Source organism: Marmota monax, unplaced genomic scaffold (genome assembly GCF_021218885.2).
Source record: "Marmota monax isolate L192 unplaced genomic scaffold, Marmota_monax_Labrador192_F-V1.1 WCK01_AAM20220418_F8-fsc00108, whole genome shotgun sequence".
Lineage (NCBI taxonomy): Eukaryota > Metazoa > Chordata > Mammalia > Rodentia > Sciuridae > Marmota > Marmota monax.
Genome location: NW_026694593.1, coordinates 5,087,562 through 5,107,342, shown reverse-complemented (window position 1 = coordinate 5,107,342; position 19,781 = coordinate 5,087,562). Strand labels below are relative to the sequence as shown.

Sequence of the window (19,781 nt, the reverse complement as noted above, 5' to 3'; positions counted from 1 at the left end):
ATTACAAGGCCTCGGCATTGGTCTGAATTAGAACTGTTGGGGATGAAATCTGGAAGTATGGAATTTTAACAAGTTCTCCAGATTTCCAACACACTAAAGTTTGCAAATCATTGCCATGACCTCATGGAAACTTGAACTTTCAGTATCATACTGAGAGCCCCCTACAGTTAAACATTCCACCAGGCCTGAAGGCCCGTATCGAGTCCGATATCCAGTCTCTGTACCAGAGCACTTCTGTACTCCATTTGTCACCCAGTACACAACCCTATGCACCCTTTCTTCTTCTGTGGTAATAGGGATTGAACCCAGGGGTCTTCTACCACTGAGCTACATGTATGTACGTTCAAAGACAAAGATTCTGTCTTTTTCATAGAATGGCTCTATGTAATCCTGCTCTTGCTCCCTAGAATCCCAGAATAAAATTTCTTTTCACAGCTGACAGGATCCTGCCTAACCAACTCTCCAGCCTTATTCTAGCTCTACAAATTTTCTTTAGTTCTTATCAGGAGCCAAGCTCTCTCTCATCTTCTAGTCTTTATATGTACTTCTTCTGCCCAAATGTTTTGTCCAGCTAATCCCTACCATGCTTCCAGCCTCGGCTGAGAGATTACTTCCTCCAGAAAATCTTATGACTCCCTCCCCAAGTCTGGAGTAAGCACAACCTCCCCCACTGGGTGCTCTCCTAACACCCCGTCCTCCGCAGGCACCACAACCTGGATCACATCTCACTCTAACTTCCTGCTTCCTAGTCTTGTTCTTTCCCCTGTTAGTTCACAAACTCCCTTGTTTACTAGTATATAGCACTTGGGTCTGGAATGAGAGACTGTGTGACTTACCACTCTCTGCTCTCCTAAGTCAACTTTATAGAGCAGCTGTTCTTCAACAAATATTTTCATTAAATTTTCCTCATTACATTAACTTGCATTCCTTTTGTGGGAGAATGAGCTCTACCTAAGTATCGTCTAGACGGCTGCTCAGAGCATTCGCCTCACACTACTCATGCCATTCATTTGGGCACGTGCCTCACCTGCCAGGGGGTTTGTTATCTTGTCTCAAATATATCGAAGCTTGTGGAGAATAGGTGCTGTGCCCTAGGGTTACCTCCTTGGAGCTCCCTCACCTCCACCTGCAGCTCGCCTATGTCATCCACCGACCAGGCTTCATCGTCATTGTCATAGTTGGGCACAGTGCTAAAGCTGCCAGCCCGCTGCTCGTGGGTGATGCCACATTCAGGCAGGTTCTCTACAGATCGTGTGCTCCGAATTCGGTTCTCAGGGATTCGGGCGGGGACACTGGTGGTGTCGAAGTTTTCACATTCAAGGACTTCCACGTAGATCAGGTAGGGAGCCTGACGTGGGGAGTGAGGACAGGATTTGTAGCTTATCTCCACAACTACCTCCCAAATCTCAACACCACGTTCTTCCTGTTGCACTGCCCAGCCCCAACCTGCATTCATCATCAGTCCCTTAATACTATGGACGCCATATTTTTAGGGCAGGAACTTGTCATATGATTACCTATGTAAAGAATCTGGTAAGAGAGTATACAAGTTTTTCAAATTTTCAGTTGGGCTTCAAAATGCACAGTCAATATGGTTGGGAATAACTCTTCCAACTATCAACCGCAGCTTGTAAGAGAAGCCTAGAGGTCTCTGTGGGGTTGTCCTAAAGACAGGGCCAAAGGAGCTGCTGTGGCAAAGACTGGATAAAACTGGGCATTGTCCCAAGGAGGATTCTAATCTTCAATGCTTCCTCTCAAAGAAAAATCTGAACCATCATTACTCACTTCAATCAACAAATTCGGCTAATTCTCTCCAGTATGAATTGGGCATCCTTCTCTCCTCCCTGCCCACTCTGATCAGAAAAGGTCTTAGAAACAAAACATTTCACTACCATCATGATTGCTGTATCTGGACAGCCCAAGAGAGTTACAGGAGGGCTGGAGAAGAGCTACCAACATGACTGTAAGGAGTGGGTGGGGAGAGTAATTCCCCTAAAATCCAGCAAGAGGTGAGCAGAAACTATCAGGCTGCTTTGACCCAGAAAAGGAAAGTCCAAGAAGGGTATGACAGGAGGAGGACTCACAGGATCTTTACAGCACTGAAGAAGAATCATGGCTGACACATGCAATTAATTATCAACTATGCAAGATGTCGAAGATGTGTTAGGCGAATCCCTGTGCATGTACACAAACTCTGGACAATCATGGGGGGAGAATCATATCAGAGTTAGGGCTTGGGCCAGAGTCTACCTACCTTGTCCTTGGAGTTGAGGACAACAGCCTGTGTGTGAGGCACGCGGACCACGTGGTGGTCAAAGCCAGCAGTGGGCAGCCAGACTCGGGCAGGGAGCTTATGGTTGAGCAGGGAGAGCTCTGAGATCAGCCGCTGTGTTTTCTGCTCTTTGGTGGGGAGCGTGGCCAGCCGTTTTCCAATTGCCATTAGGGACTTGATGAATTCACGCTCAGGGGCCAGTCGGACAGGCTACAGGAGGGTGGGATGAAACAAAATATGGTGAGGAAACCTTTAAAAAAAAAAAGTGGCCCACCCCTCAATCTCTCCTGGCCACACAGGCCAGGGACCCCAGCATTTGGGGAACTCTAGGAAGAAGGCTACCTTTTGGCCATGGCAGGAGATTTCTCCCCACTGTTTCTGCGTGAACTGACAATAGCCAGCACGTTCCGTTTTTGTGTGCTACTTCTTGAAGGTATATGGGGCCAGGATCCTAGTTATTGAGAAGTACCCCTCCTCTTATTGAGACCCTCAAGTAATGTCTCAAGGTTTTAAGATGGGAAGGGGACATCTGGAGGTCAGTCAGGGCCCCAGACAGAACTGCTTACATCTAAGGTGCTTTACTCAAGAACAAGGCTGTACCTCTCCCCATCTGGACCCTGGGCTGGATCTCTGCTGTGGGACTCTACCAAAGCCCACAGGCTGGGCAAGGGAGCTTGGAGAGCTCTGCTGGGGTCCACAAGGGTAAGGAAGGAAGCTTCAAGTCAATTTCTCCTTTCAAAGTCATCCAAATGACTCCTGTTGCTTTTCATGGTACCCCATGCCCTGTCCACCCCACAGTCTCTTACAAGGAATCAATGCCATGCAGGGCATGAGAAGAGGATGAACAAATCTGCATTAATGAGGGCACAATAATGGGAAAAGAAAAAGCAGACTGTGGGGCTGGAGTTGTGGCTCAATGGTAGAGCGCTTGTCTAGCACAGGTGAAGCACTGAGTTCAATCCTCAGCACCACATAAAAATAAATAAATAAAATAAAGGCATTGTGTCCATCTATAACCAAAAAAAAAAAAAAAAAAAAAAAAAAAAAGCAGAGGGAGGGAGGTGTGTGTAGGAGGATGGAGAAAGAAAGCAATTGCTCTTTTTTTCAGTCCTGAGGACGGCCCTGAAGGCCTGTCTCTAGTGATTCCTCCTGGGGTCCTCTTCCTCTACTTCTCGCAGCTAGGCTTCCTGTTCCAGTACCCTGCTGTGGGCTGGGCTCCTCAGACTGGGCATGTTAGTCATCCCCAGAAAGGGCACGGTCAGTCTGGGGAGTGAGGTGGGAGAAGATGCACTCAGCGGCACACACAGAGGTGCTCTGCTCCCGGTCTCACTTCTCCTACCACAGGGGCATTTGTTAGCCACCCAACTAGCCACCCAGCTCCCCAGCCCACCTCCCCACAGCTGGATAAGGATGGTGTCTCCTCCTCTTACAGCAAATAGTAGTTCACTCACCAGGTTTTTCTCTCCCTTTCTGAGTGTGTCTTGCTTAGTTTCCTGATTGAGAATCTCTACCCTGACTCCCTCACACTGCAAAAAAAAGAGCTTCTTTTGAAAACTGGGAAGTATCTGGTCTGCCTGGGCATGGGCGACAGCCAGAGTACAGAGGATCAGCTCTTTTCTCAGCCTCCACCCATGATGGGAGGAGGTGGGCGGGCTTAGAGCACCATGTGGTAATGTAACAGGGTGCTGAAATCCCTCAGGAATGCTTTAGGAGCAGGGTTAAAAAGAGACAAAAGGAAGACAACAGAATTGGGTTTCTATGGCCCCCAGATATATCCTGGTGGCTTAACAGAAAAAGAAAACAGGATGTTTGAAGACTCACTCCTTCATCCTGATCCCCTAAACCATCCACTCATGTGGCAAGTGGTCACTGTCCCAAGGACCCTCCACCCAACCAATTTAAAGTCATCTCAGGTTAGAAATGGCAGAATTCCTTCCTATCCTCAAATCAGCATTTGAGCTGGGGGCCCCCAAGTTCTGTGAGCATTGGAAACGTTACCCCAGGCCTCCAGAGAAAGGCTCTGCTGCATGGGAGGAGATAGGAATCATGGTTGAAAGGGGATTGGCACAGAACATAGAAAACTGATTGGGTAGACAAACAGAAAATAAAATGTAAAAAAAATCATCCAAACTCCCAGAGGGTCCAGCATTTCCTCTCACGTCTTTGCCCAGCAACAAGGTCCAAGACCCTGTGGGACCAGAGGGTCAGGGGTTAGTCCAGAGGGAGCAAGAAGGAGAATGGGGATTAAGGAACATCCTGGGCAGTGAGCTGGGAAAAGGGGAGAATTCCGACCTGGAAGAAAGGTGGTTGATGTTAAAAAGAAAACGAGCTGTGGAGAGGTAAAGCTTCCCTTCAGGCCAAGTCCTGTTTGCTTTTGGAGTGGAATCACCCAGCGCGGGGCCTAGCATTCAGAACGCTGAATAAATATTTAATGGTCTGATGGCAAAAGCCATGGGGAAAGGGTCTGGGTGGGAGAAATGGGGTCCTGGGGGTTTCTGCCAAGCAGTTCTTGGCCCTGATCCAGGAGTAAACTCTACCTCTCTCCCAGCTGTTTGCTCCAGAGACCCAGGAGCTGCGGTAGAAGAGCACAGCAGCCCAGCTGCCTCTGAGAGGAATAAACTGAGCTCGTCTTAGTATGGCCTGGCATTGGCAGGGAAGGCCAGGGAGACTCCTCCGTGTCTGGGAGGGAGAAGCCTCAGAAATCAAAGGGCCTCTGAACTCCAGCTTTGGCCTGGGGGCTCTGAAGACCTGGGACGGGCGGGAGAGGAAATGCGGCCATGGGGGGAGCCTGCCACCCGTCCCAGCCTGGCCCCACTTACGGAACTGAATGGATTATCAATACTCTCGGTGCTGGAGGAGAACTCCTGGGAAGGGCCAGAGGGCAAAGGGGAAAAGAGGGGGCAGGGTGGAAAGGGGGAGAGACAAAGGCAAAGAGTTTAGCTCAACTCGGATCATAACGGCTACTCCTGTGCAGCTCTACCTTTGTGCTTTAATGAACAAGAGACAACCCAGAAATGTCACTTGCCCAGATTAGACACTTGTGGGAGACGCTAGAAGGCCAGCTCAGAACTTGAGGTCAGAAAGGCTGAAGAAACAGGCATTGCTTGTTTTCCACTATAGTCCCTTTGATTCTTTTCTTTTTTTTTTTTGGGGGGGGGTGGCGAGCGGGGTATTGGGAACTTAACCTAGGCATGCTTTACCACTGAGCTACATCCCCGTCCCTTTCTATTTTATTTTGAAACAGGGATTCACTAAGCTGCCAAGGCTAACCTCAACTTGCGATCCTCCTGCCTCAGTCTCCTGAGTAACTGGGCTTATAGGTGTGCACCACTACACCCAACTTGTTCCCTTTTATTCTTGCCTGAATGAATCTCTTTTTATTTTTCTTTTCTTTTCTTTTCTTTTTTTTGGGTACCAGGGATTAAACCCAGGGGCAGTGAACCACTGAGCCACATCCCCAGACTTTTATATTTTTCATTTTAAGACAGGGTCTCACTAAGTTGCTTAGGGCCTTGTTATATTGCTGATGCTGGCTGTGAACTTGAAATCCTCCTGCCTTAGCCTCCCAAATTGCTGGGATTACAGGTGTGTGCCACTGCATTTGGCCTGAATGAATCTTCCTTTTAGGATGAAACCCTAAAGCTGGGTCCCCAGGTAAGTAACTACACTGCCAACCTTCCCTGCTCTTTGTCTCCACCCATGGATCCACTCTGTGGATTCCCACAGAGAGACTGGATTCAACACACTGCACAACCCCCACATTGGAAACCCCATGTTTTTTCAGCCTCTCAGAAATCTCAGTGGGGAAGAAGAGCTAAACCTTCAGTGCCTAGTATATGTGTGTATCTCCTTTTCAATCAGACTCATTATCACCCTGGGAAGTCCAATAACAACTTGAACCCAAAGTCATCCCAGACTCATGAACCTGAACCCCTTGGGCTGGAGGCTGGTGGAAGTGGAGGACAGGTCAGTCAGGTCAGTCTCATATCAAATGTCCGTAGGCTTCTTATCAGGTTATTGCACTTGACACTCAATATGTTACAAATTTTTGACTTAAGTTTGAGAGTCAGGTACTAGCTAAATTCACCTGAGAAAGCTGATTAGCTGAGGCAGCACCTCTGTGAGTCCCAGTTTAGGGAAAAATCTAAACTTCTCCCCCATTCTTGTGTCTTACTGCTGTCTATGAACAAAACAGGGGACAGGAATGGTGGTCAAACTCTCATTCTGCAGCTCTGATACCACAGGGCTAGCGTGGGTTCTACCCAACAAGGTCTACCAAGGCAAGGAGCATGGGGTGCACTGTATGCAAACATGCAGGAGGGGAGGGGCCTGGACTTCAGAGGCAAACTCCTGAGAGCCCCCAGGGAGGAGGGCAGTGAACCCTGAGCTTCCACTCTGCAACTGGCATTTCAAGCACTGACTTAACACCATAACTTAAGTTCTACTCCAGCAGGAGCTCCCATAGGCAGGTCTTTCCTTGAAGAACTCTTTTAAGGGAGAAGTCACCCTTGGACACACTCCCCTGAGGCCACAACTCTTCCACTGTGGGTAAAAGTGGGAGGGAGAACTGAGGCAGTGAGAAGGCCAGATGATTCAACCTCTCCCCATGAACTGGCTGGGGAAGGGACAGCAGGCAGGACACTGGCTGCATGAACGCTCCGTGGACTCTCTCATAGACAGGTCCCAGCAGACTCATTAACAGCGTTGGGGGAAAGGAGGTGCATCAGGACCTGCTCTCTTCCTACTCCTGGGCTTGAGTCATTCACACTGAGTCAGCTCCAAGGAGTAAAGCTCAGGCCAAGAAGCTGACATCACACTGTATCAGGCTAGAAGGCCCACTGGGCTTCCAGTATGACAACTAACAGATTTCTGTGTACAAAGGTCGCAGTCCTGAAGACAAAGTTGATCTATTTAGAGTGTCATTATGTAGGGCAGGGTGTGGGGTGGGGGGAGTACCCAAATCATTCTCTGCTCCCTATGCCTCTCTCTATGCCAAAAATATTTTATCATTTGGTCACATGGGAAGAAAATCTATCTGTGCAGGGGTCTCGGAGGAGGCTGATAAAAACTGGGTTTGGAGGAAAATGGTGGGAGATGAGAGAACTGAGTTGGAGTATAAAAAATTCCTCATGAAAAGATAATGGAACCTTCAGTGAGATCTGGCCAGAGCTCTGCAGATAGACCACAGGCAGGAGAACAGAGCTTCCTCACTGAGGCTCACTTCACCCTCTGGCACTTCTCCATTGCAGAAGATTATACTCAGAAATCAAACAGAAAGTAGAGCTGAGCACCATGGCACACTTCCGTAATCCCAGCAACTCAGGAGGCTGAGGCAGGAGGATCCAAACTCGAAGCCAGCCTCATCAATTTAGCAAGGCCCTAAGCTACTTAGTGAGACCCTATCTCAATATCTTTATTTTAGTTATTTATTTTTATGTGGTGCTGAGAATCGAACCCAGTGCCTCACATGTATGAGGCAAGTATGCTCCACCACTGTGCCACAGCCACAGCCCCTCCCTGTGTCAAAATGAAAAATAAAAAAGGCCTGGGGGTGTAGCTGAGTGGTAAAGCATCCCTCCCTAGGTTAAATCCCCAGTACGAAAAAAGAGTGTCAGGGCCCACCTAGAGAGTCTGTGCTTCACTTTAGTAAGGTGTCTACTTACTGCCTATGCACAGTTAACAACTTTCAAGTCACAGACTAACCAGTTACCTTAGATACTGCGGTGTTCTGCAATTCCTAGAGGAAAGAACACATTTTATCCTCTACTCTTTGCTGACTTTCAAACAGGGCTTTGATGATGTACAAGATTAGTAACTCCTTGTTGAAGGAATGACTGAATGTTGCATGACAGGGAGGAGGACGGACAGAAGAAGGAAAGCCGTTTCCTTTCCACTGGGGAACACGGCCTGGATGGACATAACCTCAAAATGTCAGAGGGGTTAGAAGAAACCCCTGTGCTGAAGACTTGCCCAGTGTTTAGAAACCCAGCAATATTTACATTTATCCCATCCCCGCCTTGCGCTCACATTTCCTAAGGAGCCACAGTAGACAGGTGTCTCATTCTGCCAGCATCAGATAATGATTACCCAAGAGAGCCTGGGAACATGTTATCTCTTTCCTTTCCTGGATCTTAGTGACCCAAGATAAGAAGCCAGGTTAGGAAGAATGGCAGCTGGAGAACCCACCCCAGAGATTTAAGCACTCACAGAACACCTGCCTTTCAGAGCCTCCCATCATTTTAGAGCAGAAGTTAGACGCAAGGAAGAAGGATCAGGACCAGTGCAAGGAGAAAGCCCTATAGCTTCGGCTTTTCCTGGTCCTACGATGAGGTCTACAGAGTGGATACAGAGAAAAGCCAAGCCTGACAAGAGTATCAAGGAATTCATTTCTGCTGCTCACACCCATAATGCCCAGGCTGGACCCCCAAGATGAGGCACTCTCAAATCCTTCATGTCCTTAATTTCACCAGAATCTGGAGGATTCTTCTTGCTCTGCCACAACCTTTCTTCATGGACCCTGAGATCTGCTGCCAAGCTCAAACAAAAATGAAAATGGTTCATTTTGGTCTGAGAATAGTTTAGGCTTTGTCTGTGAATAGATGTGGAAGTGTAGGTGGCCACAGCACAGCCCTTCTTCCCAATGGCCTCTGATAGCTGAGACCCAAGGAAGAAGGTCACCCACCAAGGCAGCTCAGCTGAGTGATTATGAGCACAAGCCGTGATCTGGGTCCTGGTCTGATATTCACCAGTTGACGCCTTAGGCAAATCATTTAACCTCTGTAAGCCTCAGTTTCCTCACTGGTAAAATAATATATGCTGTTAGGGTTGTTGTGAGGATTAAATGTCAAAAATCTGGCACGATGCCTGGCACATAAGTGCTCAATAAATGTTAGCACTTTTAGCTTTACGATCCCTGCATGATCTTGATAAAATACCACATTTTCAGAGACAGCAGGCTCTGCAGTCTCCCCTCCCCCCTGCTTTTCTCTTCCCTCGTCACTGTGACCTTCCTCTACTTGGAAGAAGCCCTGTGTTGACAACGTGGGTGGGTTATGCCCCACGGAGGCAGATGCCAGCACTGTGGCTATGCACATTTTCCAACAGTGCAAATTCCTCATTTTTTTCCTCCCTTCTTTTCTAGACTGGGCTGGCAGCCAAGATGGGAGGCCGGCCAATGGCAAATCAGAGAGGAAGACTGGGGCACCACTGTCTAGCTGGGATACCAGGTCTCTGAACTTGGTTGTCCACTGGGCAACTTTCCCTTGTTATCTGTCCAGATGTGGAGTGGTCGGTGACCATATCCTACTGATGTGCGCATCTCCTCCCTGTTCTGTATCGCACACCCCCAACTGCTACTCAGCTTTGTTTTCTTCCAGCCTCAGGTCCTGGACTAGGCACTAAGACTTACTGCTTCTCTTGTCCCTTTGTGCTTCTCCCAAATGATACGATATGGGAAAGACACTAGCAAGGAACTCTACTGCACAAGGAAAGTCAGGCCAAAGAACCCCTGAGATGCCTCAGTGATATGGAATGAAGCTGATCCTATGTTGTCAATAAAAAGCAGGCTCTTCAGGGCATAGGGGAGAGGGATTATGAAAAGGAGTGGCCAGGAGAATGAAGCTGACATTCTATTTAACATCCTCCCTCCCCCAGAACACACAAAAGCCACAGCCCCTTCTCCTTCCCTAGGAGTGCGGCTCTGAGAGGCTCTGGTAGCATTCAGGTCTCAAGCCAGGGGGAGAGGGTCTCCTCCAGTAAGTATGGAGTTAATGGACGGCAGTACAGTCTAGTAAAGACTCTGTGGACAGCCAGGAGCCTTACTATTAGCTATACGACCTGAGGCAACTCACTTTATCTCTGAGTTCCCCTGTAAAAGGAGTCAGTTGGAATACATGAATTCTAAGGCTTTTTTCCATTCTAACATTCCATTCTTTTATCAGTGAAATGAAACAGAGGAAAGGACAGAAAGGATAGAGTAACCCCATGTAGGACATCCTATCTCCGTGCAGCCCTCTGCCAACCGGCCTTTCTGTACCTCCCCACAGCTTTACCTCATCCTCATTCTCCACTTTAGGGTTGCTGGCTGTTCGTTTCAGGTTGCTGCTGAGACTTATGCTGGCGGTGGCATCTGACTTAGACCGCTGGTGAGTCCTTTTGGAGGGAGACAGCCCGGTATCAGGGGCTGGGCTCAAGGAGGGAAGTTCCCTCTTTCGGTGAGCTGGCTTCAGCTCATCTGAGAGGATTAGCTTCCGTAACTTGGTCCCACGGGAGTGTCGTTGAGTGGAAATGTGCATGTCTGAAGAGTAAGCCCCAAGCAACAGGGCACACTGGAGGGAAAAGTTAATGCTCTGGCGACAACGGTGGACGATATAGGGCTTAATGGCATCACCCACGTCCTCATCCATGTGGATGTACATGTTAAGCAACTGGGGCAGATAGAAGTCCACATCCTCATTGCGAAAGCAGAAGAGCCGGTTGCCGATGTAGGCTTGCACTCCAGGCTCCTTGGAGTTATACAAGTATGAAATAGCCATGGAGATGTCAAATAGTTTTGACTCAAACAGCCTCAGCAGCCAAGATTGTTTGGCTGAGTTGTTCTGCCGCCGCCTTCTTGCTCCTTTGGCTGTGCTTGAGGCCACAGTGGCCCCCATCTCATCTTCCTCCTCTCTGATCTGGGAAGGCGGGTCGTCTAGGCAACGGATCTCACTGTCCACACCATCCCCATTGACCAATTCCAGTGGGGTGCCTCTGCTAGAGACAGCCATGCCTCCATGCAAAAGCTTGACTTTCTCCAGTACCTCCTGGCAGGCCTTCTGGGCCACCTCAGGGTCAATCACTGATAGTTCCCCGACCCCCTCTGTGATGACGCTTAGCAAGGAGCCCCCATTATTCCCTGGTGGGCCAGGAGTAGGCTCGGAAGTTGGATTCAGGGGGGCAGATTCCACTACCGTGTCTCCCATGGCTACAGCCAGACTTCAAGCTTCCAAGCTACAGGAGGGAGGGAGGGAGGGAGAGGCAGAGAGAAGGAGGGAGGAACAGAAAGGGAGACATATACACACTGGTTAGTGGTGCCCCTCAGATCTTCCCTTCACCATGAAACCTCCCCAGGCACCTCTTCTGTCTGTCTTCCTGGACTCCTTCAAAATCAGAACAGTCATCTCCTCCCAGGGAGGCTTCCTTCACTGTCTCCACTTCTGATCACTGTGTTATTCTTCATTCCTTCTGCACTTAGTTACTCAGCTTAGCCTCACTTCTTAGCCTGTTCTTGTGAAATGTTGCTTGATATGCATTGTGTTCACACAGGCTTACAAATGCCTCAGGGAAAATGAGTAGCAATATGAGTCTTATTCCCTTGTTCTTAATTCTCCAAATAGTTTTCCGCCCTCTTCCTCTTCTTGTGTCCCCCTTCAAAAGCCTGTCATAACTTTTTCTTCCCCTCCTTAAATTTTATTTCCTTACTCATATGACAAATCACACAGGGTCCTATGCATCTCACCTCTATTTAGTGTTAAAGTCTTGATATATTTTTCTAGTTACAGATACTTTCTTACCTTCCCTTTTAGACTCAAAGCTCCCAGGGAATAAGGGCCAGCAAATACCATGCCATGCTTAGTTTAGAAGAAAACAGCTCTAAAACAAGCATCATCAACCCCGCTGAAGCTGGGCCATTTCTTTGCTCGTCTGGGTTCATGACTGCATACCCTTTCTCCAGGGCTGTGGCAGCTGAAGTACAGTGGAAAGAACCCTGGACTTGGAGGCAGATAGGCTGGGGTTCAGATTCTCACTCTGCCTTTATGAGATGTACAGACTTATGCAAGCCACGTATCTTCTGAGTTTCAGTTTTCTCAACTGCAAATTGGGAAAAAAACAAAACAAAACAAAACTTACTTCTCGTTGTTGCCATGAAGAAGAAATAAATTAATGTGTATGAAAAGATCTAGCACAGTCCTTGGCACATGGTAGTACTCAATAAATGCTAGTTGAATCTTAACCACCTGAAAGGTTAGTAAATAATGTGTGTGTGTCTATACACATATATTATTTTTGTAGGAGAAGTGAATTAGAATTATATTAGTTGTTTAAAACTCTTCCAAGATATTTATAATAGCCTTCTCCTGCCCTCAAACTACTTTTCCCACTATTATACACACACTCCAAGAAGTGGAGGGCTGGCTATAAGGCAATAAGAAATCAGGCTGGCACTCATGGACCTAGAACTTCTAAAGAACAGAGAGGAAAAGAAATCATAACTAAGAATGGTTAGAGAACACCATTGACAAAAGCCACTATTTTCCAAGAGAAATTCTTCAGAGCTTCACCAAATCCAGACCAGGAAAATAAGTGCAGAACAGAAGGAAATTTTATCAGACCAACCTGTCTCCAGAATCTGGCTCTAGCCAGCAATGGATTCAGAGTCCTCTTTGCAAAAATGCAAACAGATTGAAACTAAGACATACTTAAGAGCACAAACAAGAGAGAAGTAGCTTTTGTGGAGCTGCAATGCAGGTAATTTCCTAGTGACATCACCTTTGATCCTAAGAGCCTGGGTGCTAAGCATAAAGATTTGGGTGGGTAGAAAAATGGTGCTAAGCATATAGATTCTCTAGGCATTTGGGGAAGCACTGTTTTCTACACCACCTTTCCTTGTATTGCATCTCTGAAATTTTAAGTGTCAAGGTTGCTTTCATCTGCCCAGTATCAAACAGTCCAGTTTCCTAAAGTTTTGTAGAAAGACAGATGGGGAACTCCTCTGTTCTCAGAGATCAACAAAAAAGGCTACTTTCGTTCATTATTCTTCCACGTTTGTCAGGCAAGACTGTCTTCCAAGTCTCTTTAATTTCCCTGATGCAGTTTGAACTTTGTATTGGTAAGAAGGTGGCAACTCTTTCACTATGCTCTCTCCCAAAATTAGGCAGTGCCCTGAGTCGTAGAACCAGCATGGTTGCCTACGTGGATCTGTCTCTACTTGCAACATTGGGTTACACAGGAATAATAAGAAAGAAGCGTTAATCATTCCCTGCTAAACTTTGTAGGGCACTCTCATCAGAAGGTCACTTTAATTCAACTCTCTGCCTTTTAGATCTGCTTAGAATCTCACATGATGGCCTCAATCATACTGCACAAATAACTCTTCTTCTCAATATGTCTATGCTTGGTACATTCCTCTTTTTCCTCTAGAGACTTCCAAGTCACTAAAAACTCCTAAAGTCCCCTTTTCTAAACTTTAAAGGGCGGCTGGGAGTGTAGCTTTGTGGCAGAACACTTGCCTAGCATGAACAAGGCCCTGGGTTCGATCCCTAGCGTGACAAAAACAACGAACAAACAAACAAAACCCCAACCTTTCAAGGGAAATGAAATTCACACCTTTGCTCACATTGAATGTCATAGATGTAAGAAGTTAAGCAGATTCCTGCTCCAATTTTAATCATGACTGGGATTATTATTGGCATAGGAAGGCAGGTAAAAATATCATTATCTCTTCATTCCATAGATAAAAGAAGAAAAATTTCTAGGACTCAGCTAGGAATTCCATATCACAGTATTTAGAGGACTTTCCCTATGAACAGATGCCTCTATCCACCTTTCCTCCAGTGATGTCAAAAGGTGTAAGAAAATCAGACTCCTGTCCTCTATAAGCAGCTCTGCCAGTAGAAACCAGCAAACTGGTCCTGGGCCTCTCCTGGCTCTCAGGGACTCAGGGATTGCCTGTACCTGAAGCAAGTCATGGGGAGAAGGAATGCTGGATGGAACAGGGTTAGATGATGTTGACAGTGTGGTCAATAAAAATAGGAAAAGGATTCTTTAAAACCTAAATCCAGATATTGTCCTCAATACAAATTTATTCATTCTCAAATACAAAGAAAATATGCCCTTAATGGCTAACAATTCTAAAGAAAATCAAAGGATTAGAATGCAAAAGAAAAGTCCTGTATTTATTCCAGAAGCCTAAACTTTCCTTCCAGGCAGACTACAAGGGAAAAAGAAGAGGCCTCCTCTGCTCCAGACTGACAGGCAGCTCCCAGGAAAGGTTGGTGGGAGTACTGTGTGCACTGACAACTAATTGGGCTCCACAGCTCCCACCTGGGCAAAGCAGGGGACTCAAGTTTGAGCATCAGGCGTTGCTACAGGTCAGGGCAAGGCAAGGAAGAGCAGTGGCTGAAGAGGACAGAGAGAGTGTACATACGTGTTCTGCTGGACCATGGGCAGTTAAGCAAGTCTGTAAAGGACTCTGGTTTTGGGTTTTGGGGGCAGGGATTGAACACAGGGTACTTATGACTAAACTACTACTATTTTTATTTTAATTTTGACATAGGGTTTCACTAAGTCATTGAGGCTGCCTAGAATTTGTGATCCTCCTGCCCTAGCCTCCCTGGTCATTGGGATTACAGGTGTGCGGCGAGACACTGGGATCTGTAGAGGACTCTGGAGGGGATGATCACTTAACCTGGCTTCTTGCTTCCCATCTCCTCAAAAGATTATAAGCAAACAATTGTTCACCGGCCTTCATTAAGGAACTTACTAGATTGGTCTCTAGAAGGACAGGATGGTAAGGAGCCCCAATCAATCCCTTCACTCAGCTAATCACTATCTCCCTTGTCAATTTTTTTCCCATGGACCAGATAAATATGGATTCATTCAGACCAATCCTAATGTCACAGAATGGCCTTTAAGAGATCATTTGATCTAGTACTCTGCCTTCAAGCAGGCAGGCAAGCTCAATTTCCCTCTTCCTTTAAAAGATCCTGTAAGATGAATCATGAAAGGTGGAAAAACGGGTAGAAGAACCAATATTTTCATCCTATAAGGTGGATAATTAAGAGAGACTAGCATGAACAAGGGCCTGGGTTGGGGACGTAGCTCAAGGGCAGAACATTTGCCTTGCATGAGGAAGGCCCTATGTTTGATCCCTAGCACTGTGGGGAAAAAAAAATTTAATAATGGAAAAGAAAGGTTCAAATATATTATTTTTAAAAGTTAAAATAACAGCATAATTACATAAACAAGAGGTATAAATCCTCTAAAGTTAAATCTTCTTTTGCAACAACTGAGTCAAGAAATAGAGGCACAAGCATTTTATTTAAAGCTATGATGATAAACTTCAGAACTGAACACTAAGATAATGAAAGAAGTTAATTCTAAGGGAGTAGGAGTAGAGATGAAGGGGACTGTTGGTTTTCATCACAAACTCTTACACTACCATTGGATTTGTTATTGAGTACATGCATTCCTTTTAAAAAAATAATTTTTTAAAAATTAGGTTGCGGGCTGGGGAAGTGGCTCAAGCGGTAGCGCGCCCGCCTGGCATGCGTGCGGCCCGGGTTCGATCCTCAGCACCACATACAAAGATGTTGTGCCCGCCGAAAACTAAAAAATAAACATTTAAAAAAAAAATTCTCTCTCACTATCTCTCACTCTCTCTTTAAAATAAAATAAAAAAAAATTAGGTTGCTCTTCAACCTATTTGTATCACCCTAGGCTCTCTATTCTGGTGTTGAGAAGTTCTTTATATGTATTAAGGTCTCAAACCTTTCTTCTTCTTTTTTTTTTTTTGTGGTACTAGGGAGAATATCAGTGAGCTACACCCAGACCCTTTTTAAATTTTATTCTGGGACAGTCTTGCGAAGTTGCTGAGGTTGGCCTTCAACTTGCAATCCTCCTGCTTTGGCATGCATCACCATTCCTAGTTCAAACCTTACTTTAGGAAGGTTTCAACTCATCTTTCCCCTCTAATGGTAAAGGTAGAGGACAAGTACTCTAGTTTTCCTGTAGAAAACTCAGGGCTAAAAAAAATGAGTGGGCTCAAGTCTCACCAGGAACCAGGTGAATGCTAACTGAATGCCCTAAAGGGTGATGGCATCAGGGGAGAGGGCATTCCGGAAGGCAGTGGTCTCAAGGTAGTTAAGTCAATATTGAATCAGGCTGAGAACTCTGTGCAGGGCCATGAAGCTGGTATAAGCAGATTCCAGCCAGACAGCCCAAGCCAGCTCTGGGAGCCCCTGATGAAACAGAGAGATGGCAAAGAAAGCAACCTGTATGCTCACCTTTCTCTGAACTGTTTCTTCTCCCCATTCCCAGTCCTAATTGCACTTGGATCAGGCTCTCTCTTGTCCGATACCAATTATTGAAAGGATTCTCCCAAACCTCTTTCCCAAATCAAAGACTCTCATTTGGTTCCTTTGGATTGTGTTCAGCAAACGTGTTCTCATTAAGTGTGGACCCAGCTAAGATGAACCAGGGAAACTAGGGTAAATATGATTTTTGGTTGAGTGAGCTGCTTCCAAGGAGTGAGGCTTCTCTTATAAAGGGATTATAAGCAGAATGCACTTTGGCTAACTACAAGGGGGAAATGAAGAAGTGGAATGAGATGGGTCTAGAGTCAGAAGATGGATGGAACTTCATGTGCACTCTTCACTATCACAGGCCAAGAGAAAGACATGGCAGCAACTAGTTTCCTAAGACCCAACTCACTCCAAGTTCTCTTCTCAAGTCAGCTTCCTCAAAGGACTTTTCCAAAAACACACTTTCTTTCTTCCCTTAGAATCTGCAGTTATGGATTAAGTATGGAAGGAATAGTGTAGGTGGTCAGCAACTTAATGCGCTGGGGGTAAAAAGCAAGGCAGATGAAACACAAGTCAGGAGCTTGAGTTTCAAACTGACACTCTTAAGACCACAAAGATCCAACAGAAAGACTGAGATGAAGAAAAATTCTCAGGATGATAAGACCTCTGATAATAAATACCTTTGTCTCAGAACCCAGAAAGTTTTGTCAACAAAGTTTAATTCTTTCCCCAACCCACACCCTACTATTACTAGCCTGTAACTGCACTGATGCCTATAGAGTGGGCCATTTCCTCAAAACGACCATTCTGGAAGTCAAGTGAGTAAGTCACATGCTGAACCTAGGAGTCCTGATTCTGAATGTACAAGCTTTTCCATTGTCTCATCCTCTTTTTCCCAGTTACCCCCCAACCCCACCCCAGGCCTGAAAGCTTACGAAATTAACCAAAACTATTCTTGTAAGGCAAAGTCAGTAAACTCATTCCTCTTAGATCTGGATGGGGGTGGGAAGACACTCATTCTGTGATCTGTTTAACACAAGCCCCAAAATAAATAATCCAAAACAAAATTTCTCACAACCTCATTCAGTTTCCATGCAGGCCTGTCATCCCTCCTAGTGGCTGCTCCTGAGTAGTCAACAAAGTGTAATCTGATAGGGACTTCTTCAAAACTTGCTCCATCCTTCAGAAACACCCTTCTGTTCAGAAAAGCCTGAGACAGCTGAGGCTCCCCCTCCTCCCAACACATTTTCTTCATAGTTCAAGGTTTAGCTGATCCTGAAATAAGTGGTATGTGGAGATAAAGAGTGTGACAGAGAACACATAAAGAGTACAGGGAAAACAGAACCAAATGACACAAGGATCAGCAAAAGCCTTCAAACTAAAGGGAGGTGTCAAAGTTGGAAATCAATGGGAAGGGGTACTGTCAGCTCTCTCTCCTATGGGAACAATCCTGCAAAGGTCTGGGGATTGAGAAGGGGGACAGGGAGGGTAAAGACAGCTACAGGGACCATAAAACACCCTAAAGAAAAATGGTGAGGACTAAGGTCAAAGTAGAATGTAAATGATACTTTGGGAATGATGAGGAGGGCCCGAGATCCCTTTCGGAGAGGGGAATAGGCAATTTTTGGAGGCCAGGAGCTGGGTGGGTAGGTGATGGTGAGGTAATGGAATCAGAAAAGGCAGAGGAAGAGAGGGATACAATCTTTAGCTCAAGGAAAATAGGAACTCTGTGCTGAGGTTGCACAGATCCTGAAGGAGTGGGGTAAAATAGGAAAAGGGATAAGGCGGGGTCCATGAGAAGGTCTGGGGCTGAAGCACGGACGATGAGGAAGGACAAGCAAGGATAGACATATAAATGGAAGGGGTCTAATGTGAAAAAGGTTCACGACTTTAAAAAAATATTTCGGGACGGAGGCAATAGGGGTAAGAAGGGGGGAGGGAATCCCCAGGGTAGAGGGAGGAGCTAAACAGAAAAGGAAGCCAAAAAGCAGAGAAAGACCCCAGGCTTGAGAGGAAAGGTGGAGAAGAAACCCAGGGTGCAGCAGCCACCGAGAGGGCAGTTTTGAAGTCGACCCCAGGTCGAGGGAGGCTGTGCGGGGCAGGGTGGGGTGGGAAAAGGACACCCCCCCACACCAAACAGAGCAAAGGTGACTTTTCGGGGAGGAGTCGCTTACCTCCGGAGGACCCCCGCAGAAGGGGTGCAGGCGGTCGGGGTCGGACTGCCGACACCGCCGCCTCAGCAGCAGCGGCCGCTCCCGGGTTCCATTGGCCGCCTGCGCTTCCCTGACAGCGGCCGCGGCGGCTGCACCAGGCCCCGGCTGCGGGGCTGCCCGCAGCGCTGCCTGAAGGGGCCTTCACTCTGCCTCAAGTTGGACAGGGCAGCAATACCAGGACCAAAAAAACAAACAAACAACCCTCTAGCCGGTCTCGATGTAAGGTTCTTCTTCTGAGCCCAAGCCCTTCTCCCGGGATTTGCTTTCCTGCTTCCCCGACGCTCAGGACCCTTCCGATGCCATAGTAATCTAAGGAGTCGGAGGAGCTGCCTGGAACACGCCTGTTCAGAAAAAGAAAAGGGGGCGGGGAAAAGATGTTTGGAAGCTAGGAGGGGAGGAGCGGGCGGGGGTAGGAGGAGGGGCCAACATTTGAGAGGCGGAACTAAAAGATAGCGTTTGCTCGACTAAGGAAGCCGAAAAGGAAGTAGAGGTTGGTGGATAAATGGCAGTGCGGGCTGGAGGGCGTGGGTGCCCAGTTTAAGAAGTATTGATATGCTGTGTACTTCTATAAGTATATTGACATGCAAATTGTATGCAAATGAGCCCTTTGAGTCAGCCGCCGAGTTAGCGTCATTGCAGTCAGTGACTTTCCCCTCCCCAGTCACGCAGGACTGTCTTAGTAAATCAGACGGCGGAAGGAATGCTGTGGGGGCATAAGGGAGAGAAGAGAGCGAGGCCCCGAGGAAGGCAGTCACCCTCACTACCCTTTTCATACTCATCTTTAAGGACGACGCCAAGTTTATGCCCCTATCGCTTCCGGAATGGCGCGGTCCAACCGCGTCAGTCTTTCGCCGTTAGCGGCCGACTCGAGGCTGCCGTTCTGCTCCGAGGTCACCCTCTACCTGGGCAGCCTCTGGCCTCCGCATCCAGGCGCAGACCCCTCCACGGAGAGGTCTGAACAGAGCCGGGCTGGGAGAGGTGAGTGATGTGGCCAAGACTTGGGAACACAAACCTTTTTCCAAGACCAAACAAATCTCCAAAGCCGCCCGCCAGCAGGCCTCTGGTGGCGGTTTTGTCTGTTAGCAGGGTTGACTGAGAGCCCTCTTTCTCCTCAGAAGCTCCCTTTCCTTTTCTAGGACTTTACTTAACATCCAGCACCCCTCATAGGGTATTAATTAATTAATCAATCAATTCTGCATCGAGCATAGCTATTTGAGCTGGGATCTTGGATGCCCT

General features: G+C 47.1%; 1 protein-coding gene across 6 annotated transcripts in view; it reads right to left on the bottom strand.

The window, feature by feature from the left end:
* Pi4kb (phosphatidylinositol 4-kinase beta) overlaps nucleotides 1-19,578 on the bottom strand; it is a 28,537-nt gene extending 8,959 nt beyond the window's left edge. The window contains exons 1-8 of one of the 6 annotated variants that reach the window (XM_058571974.1): nucleotides 19,558-19,577; nucleotides 18,507-18,886; nucleotides 17,411-17,607; nucleotides 11,974-12,121; nucleotides 10,324-11,260; nucleotides 5,092-5,136; nucleotides 2,255-2,482; nucleotides 1,121-1,348 (exon numbers count right to left, since the gene is read on the bottom strand). In XM_058571974.1, the coding sequence (XP_058427957.1) occupies nucleotides 1,121-1,348; nucleotides 2,255-2,482; nucleotides 5,092-5,136; nucleotides 10,324-11,232 (1,410 nt within the window). In that variant the 5' untranslated portion in view covers nucleotides 11,233-11,260; nucleotides 11,974-12,121; nucleotides 17,411-17,607; nucleotides 18,507-18,886; nucleotides 19,558-19,577. Of the gene's footprint in view, nucleotides 1-1,120; nucleotides 1,349-2,254; nucleotides 2,483-5,091; nucleotides 5,137-10,323; nucleotides 11,261-11,823; nucleotides 12,122-17,410; nucleotides 17,608-18,506; nucleotides 18,887-19,557 lie in introns of all 6 variants that reach the window. The other 5 variants (XM_046421823.2, XM_046421824.2, XM_058571976.1 and 2 more) reach the window with 5 other exon arrangements.
* Nucleotides 19,579-19,781: the final 203 nt, after the last annotated feature.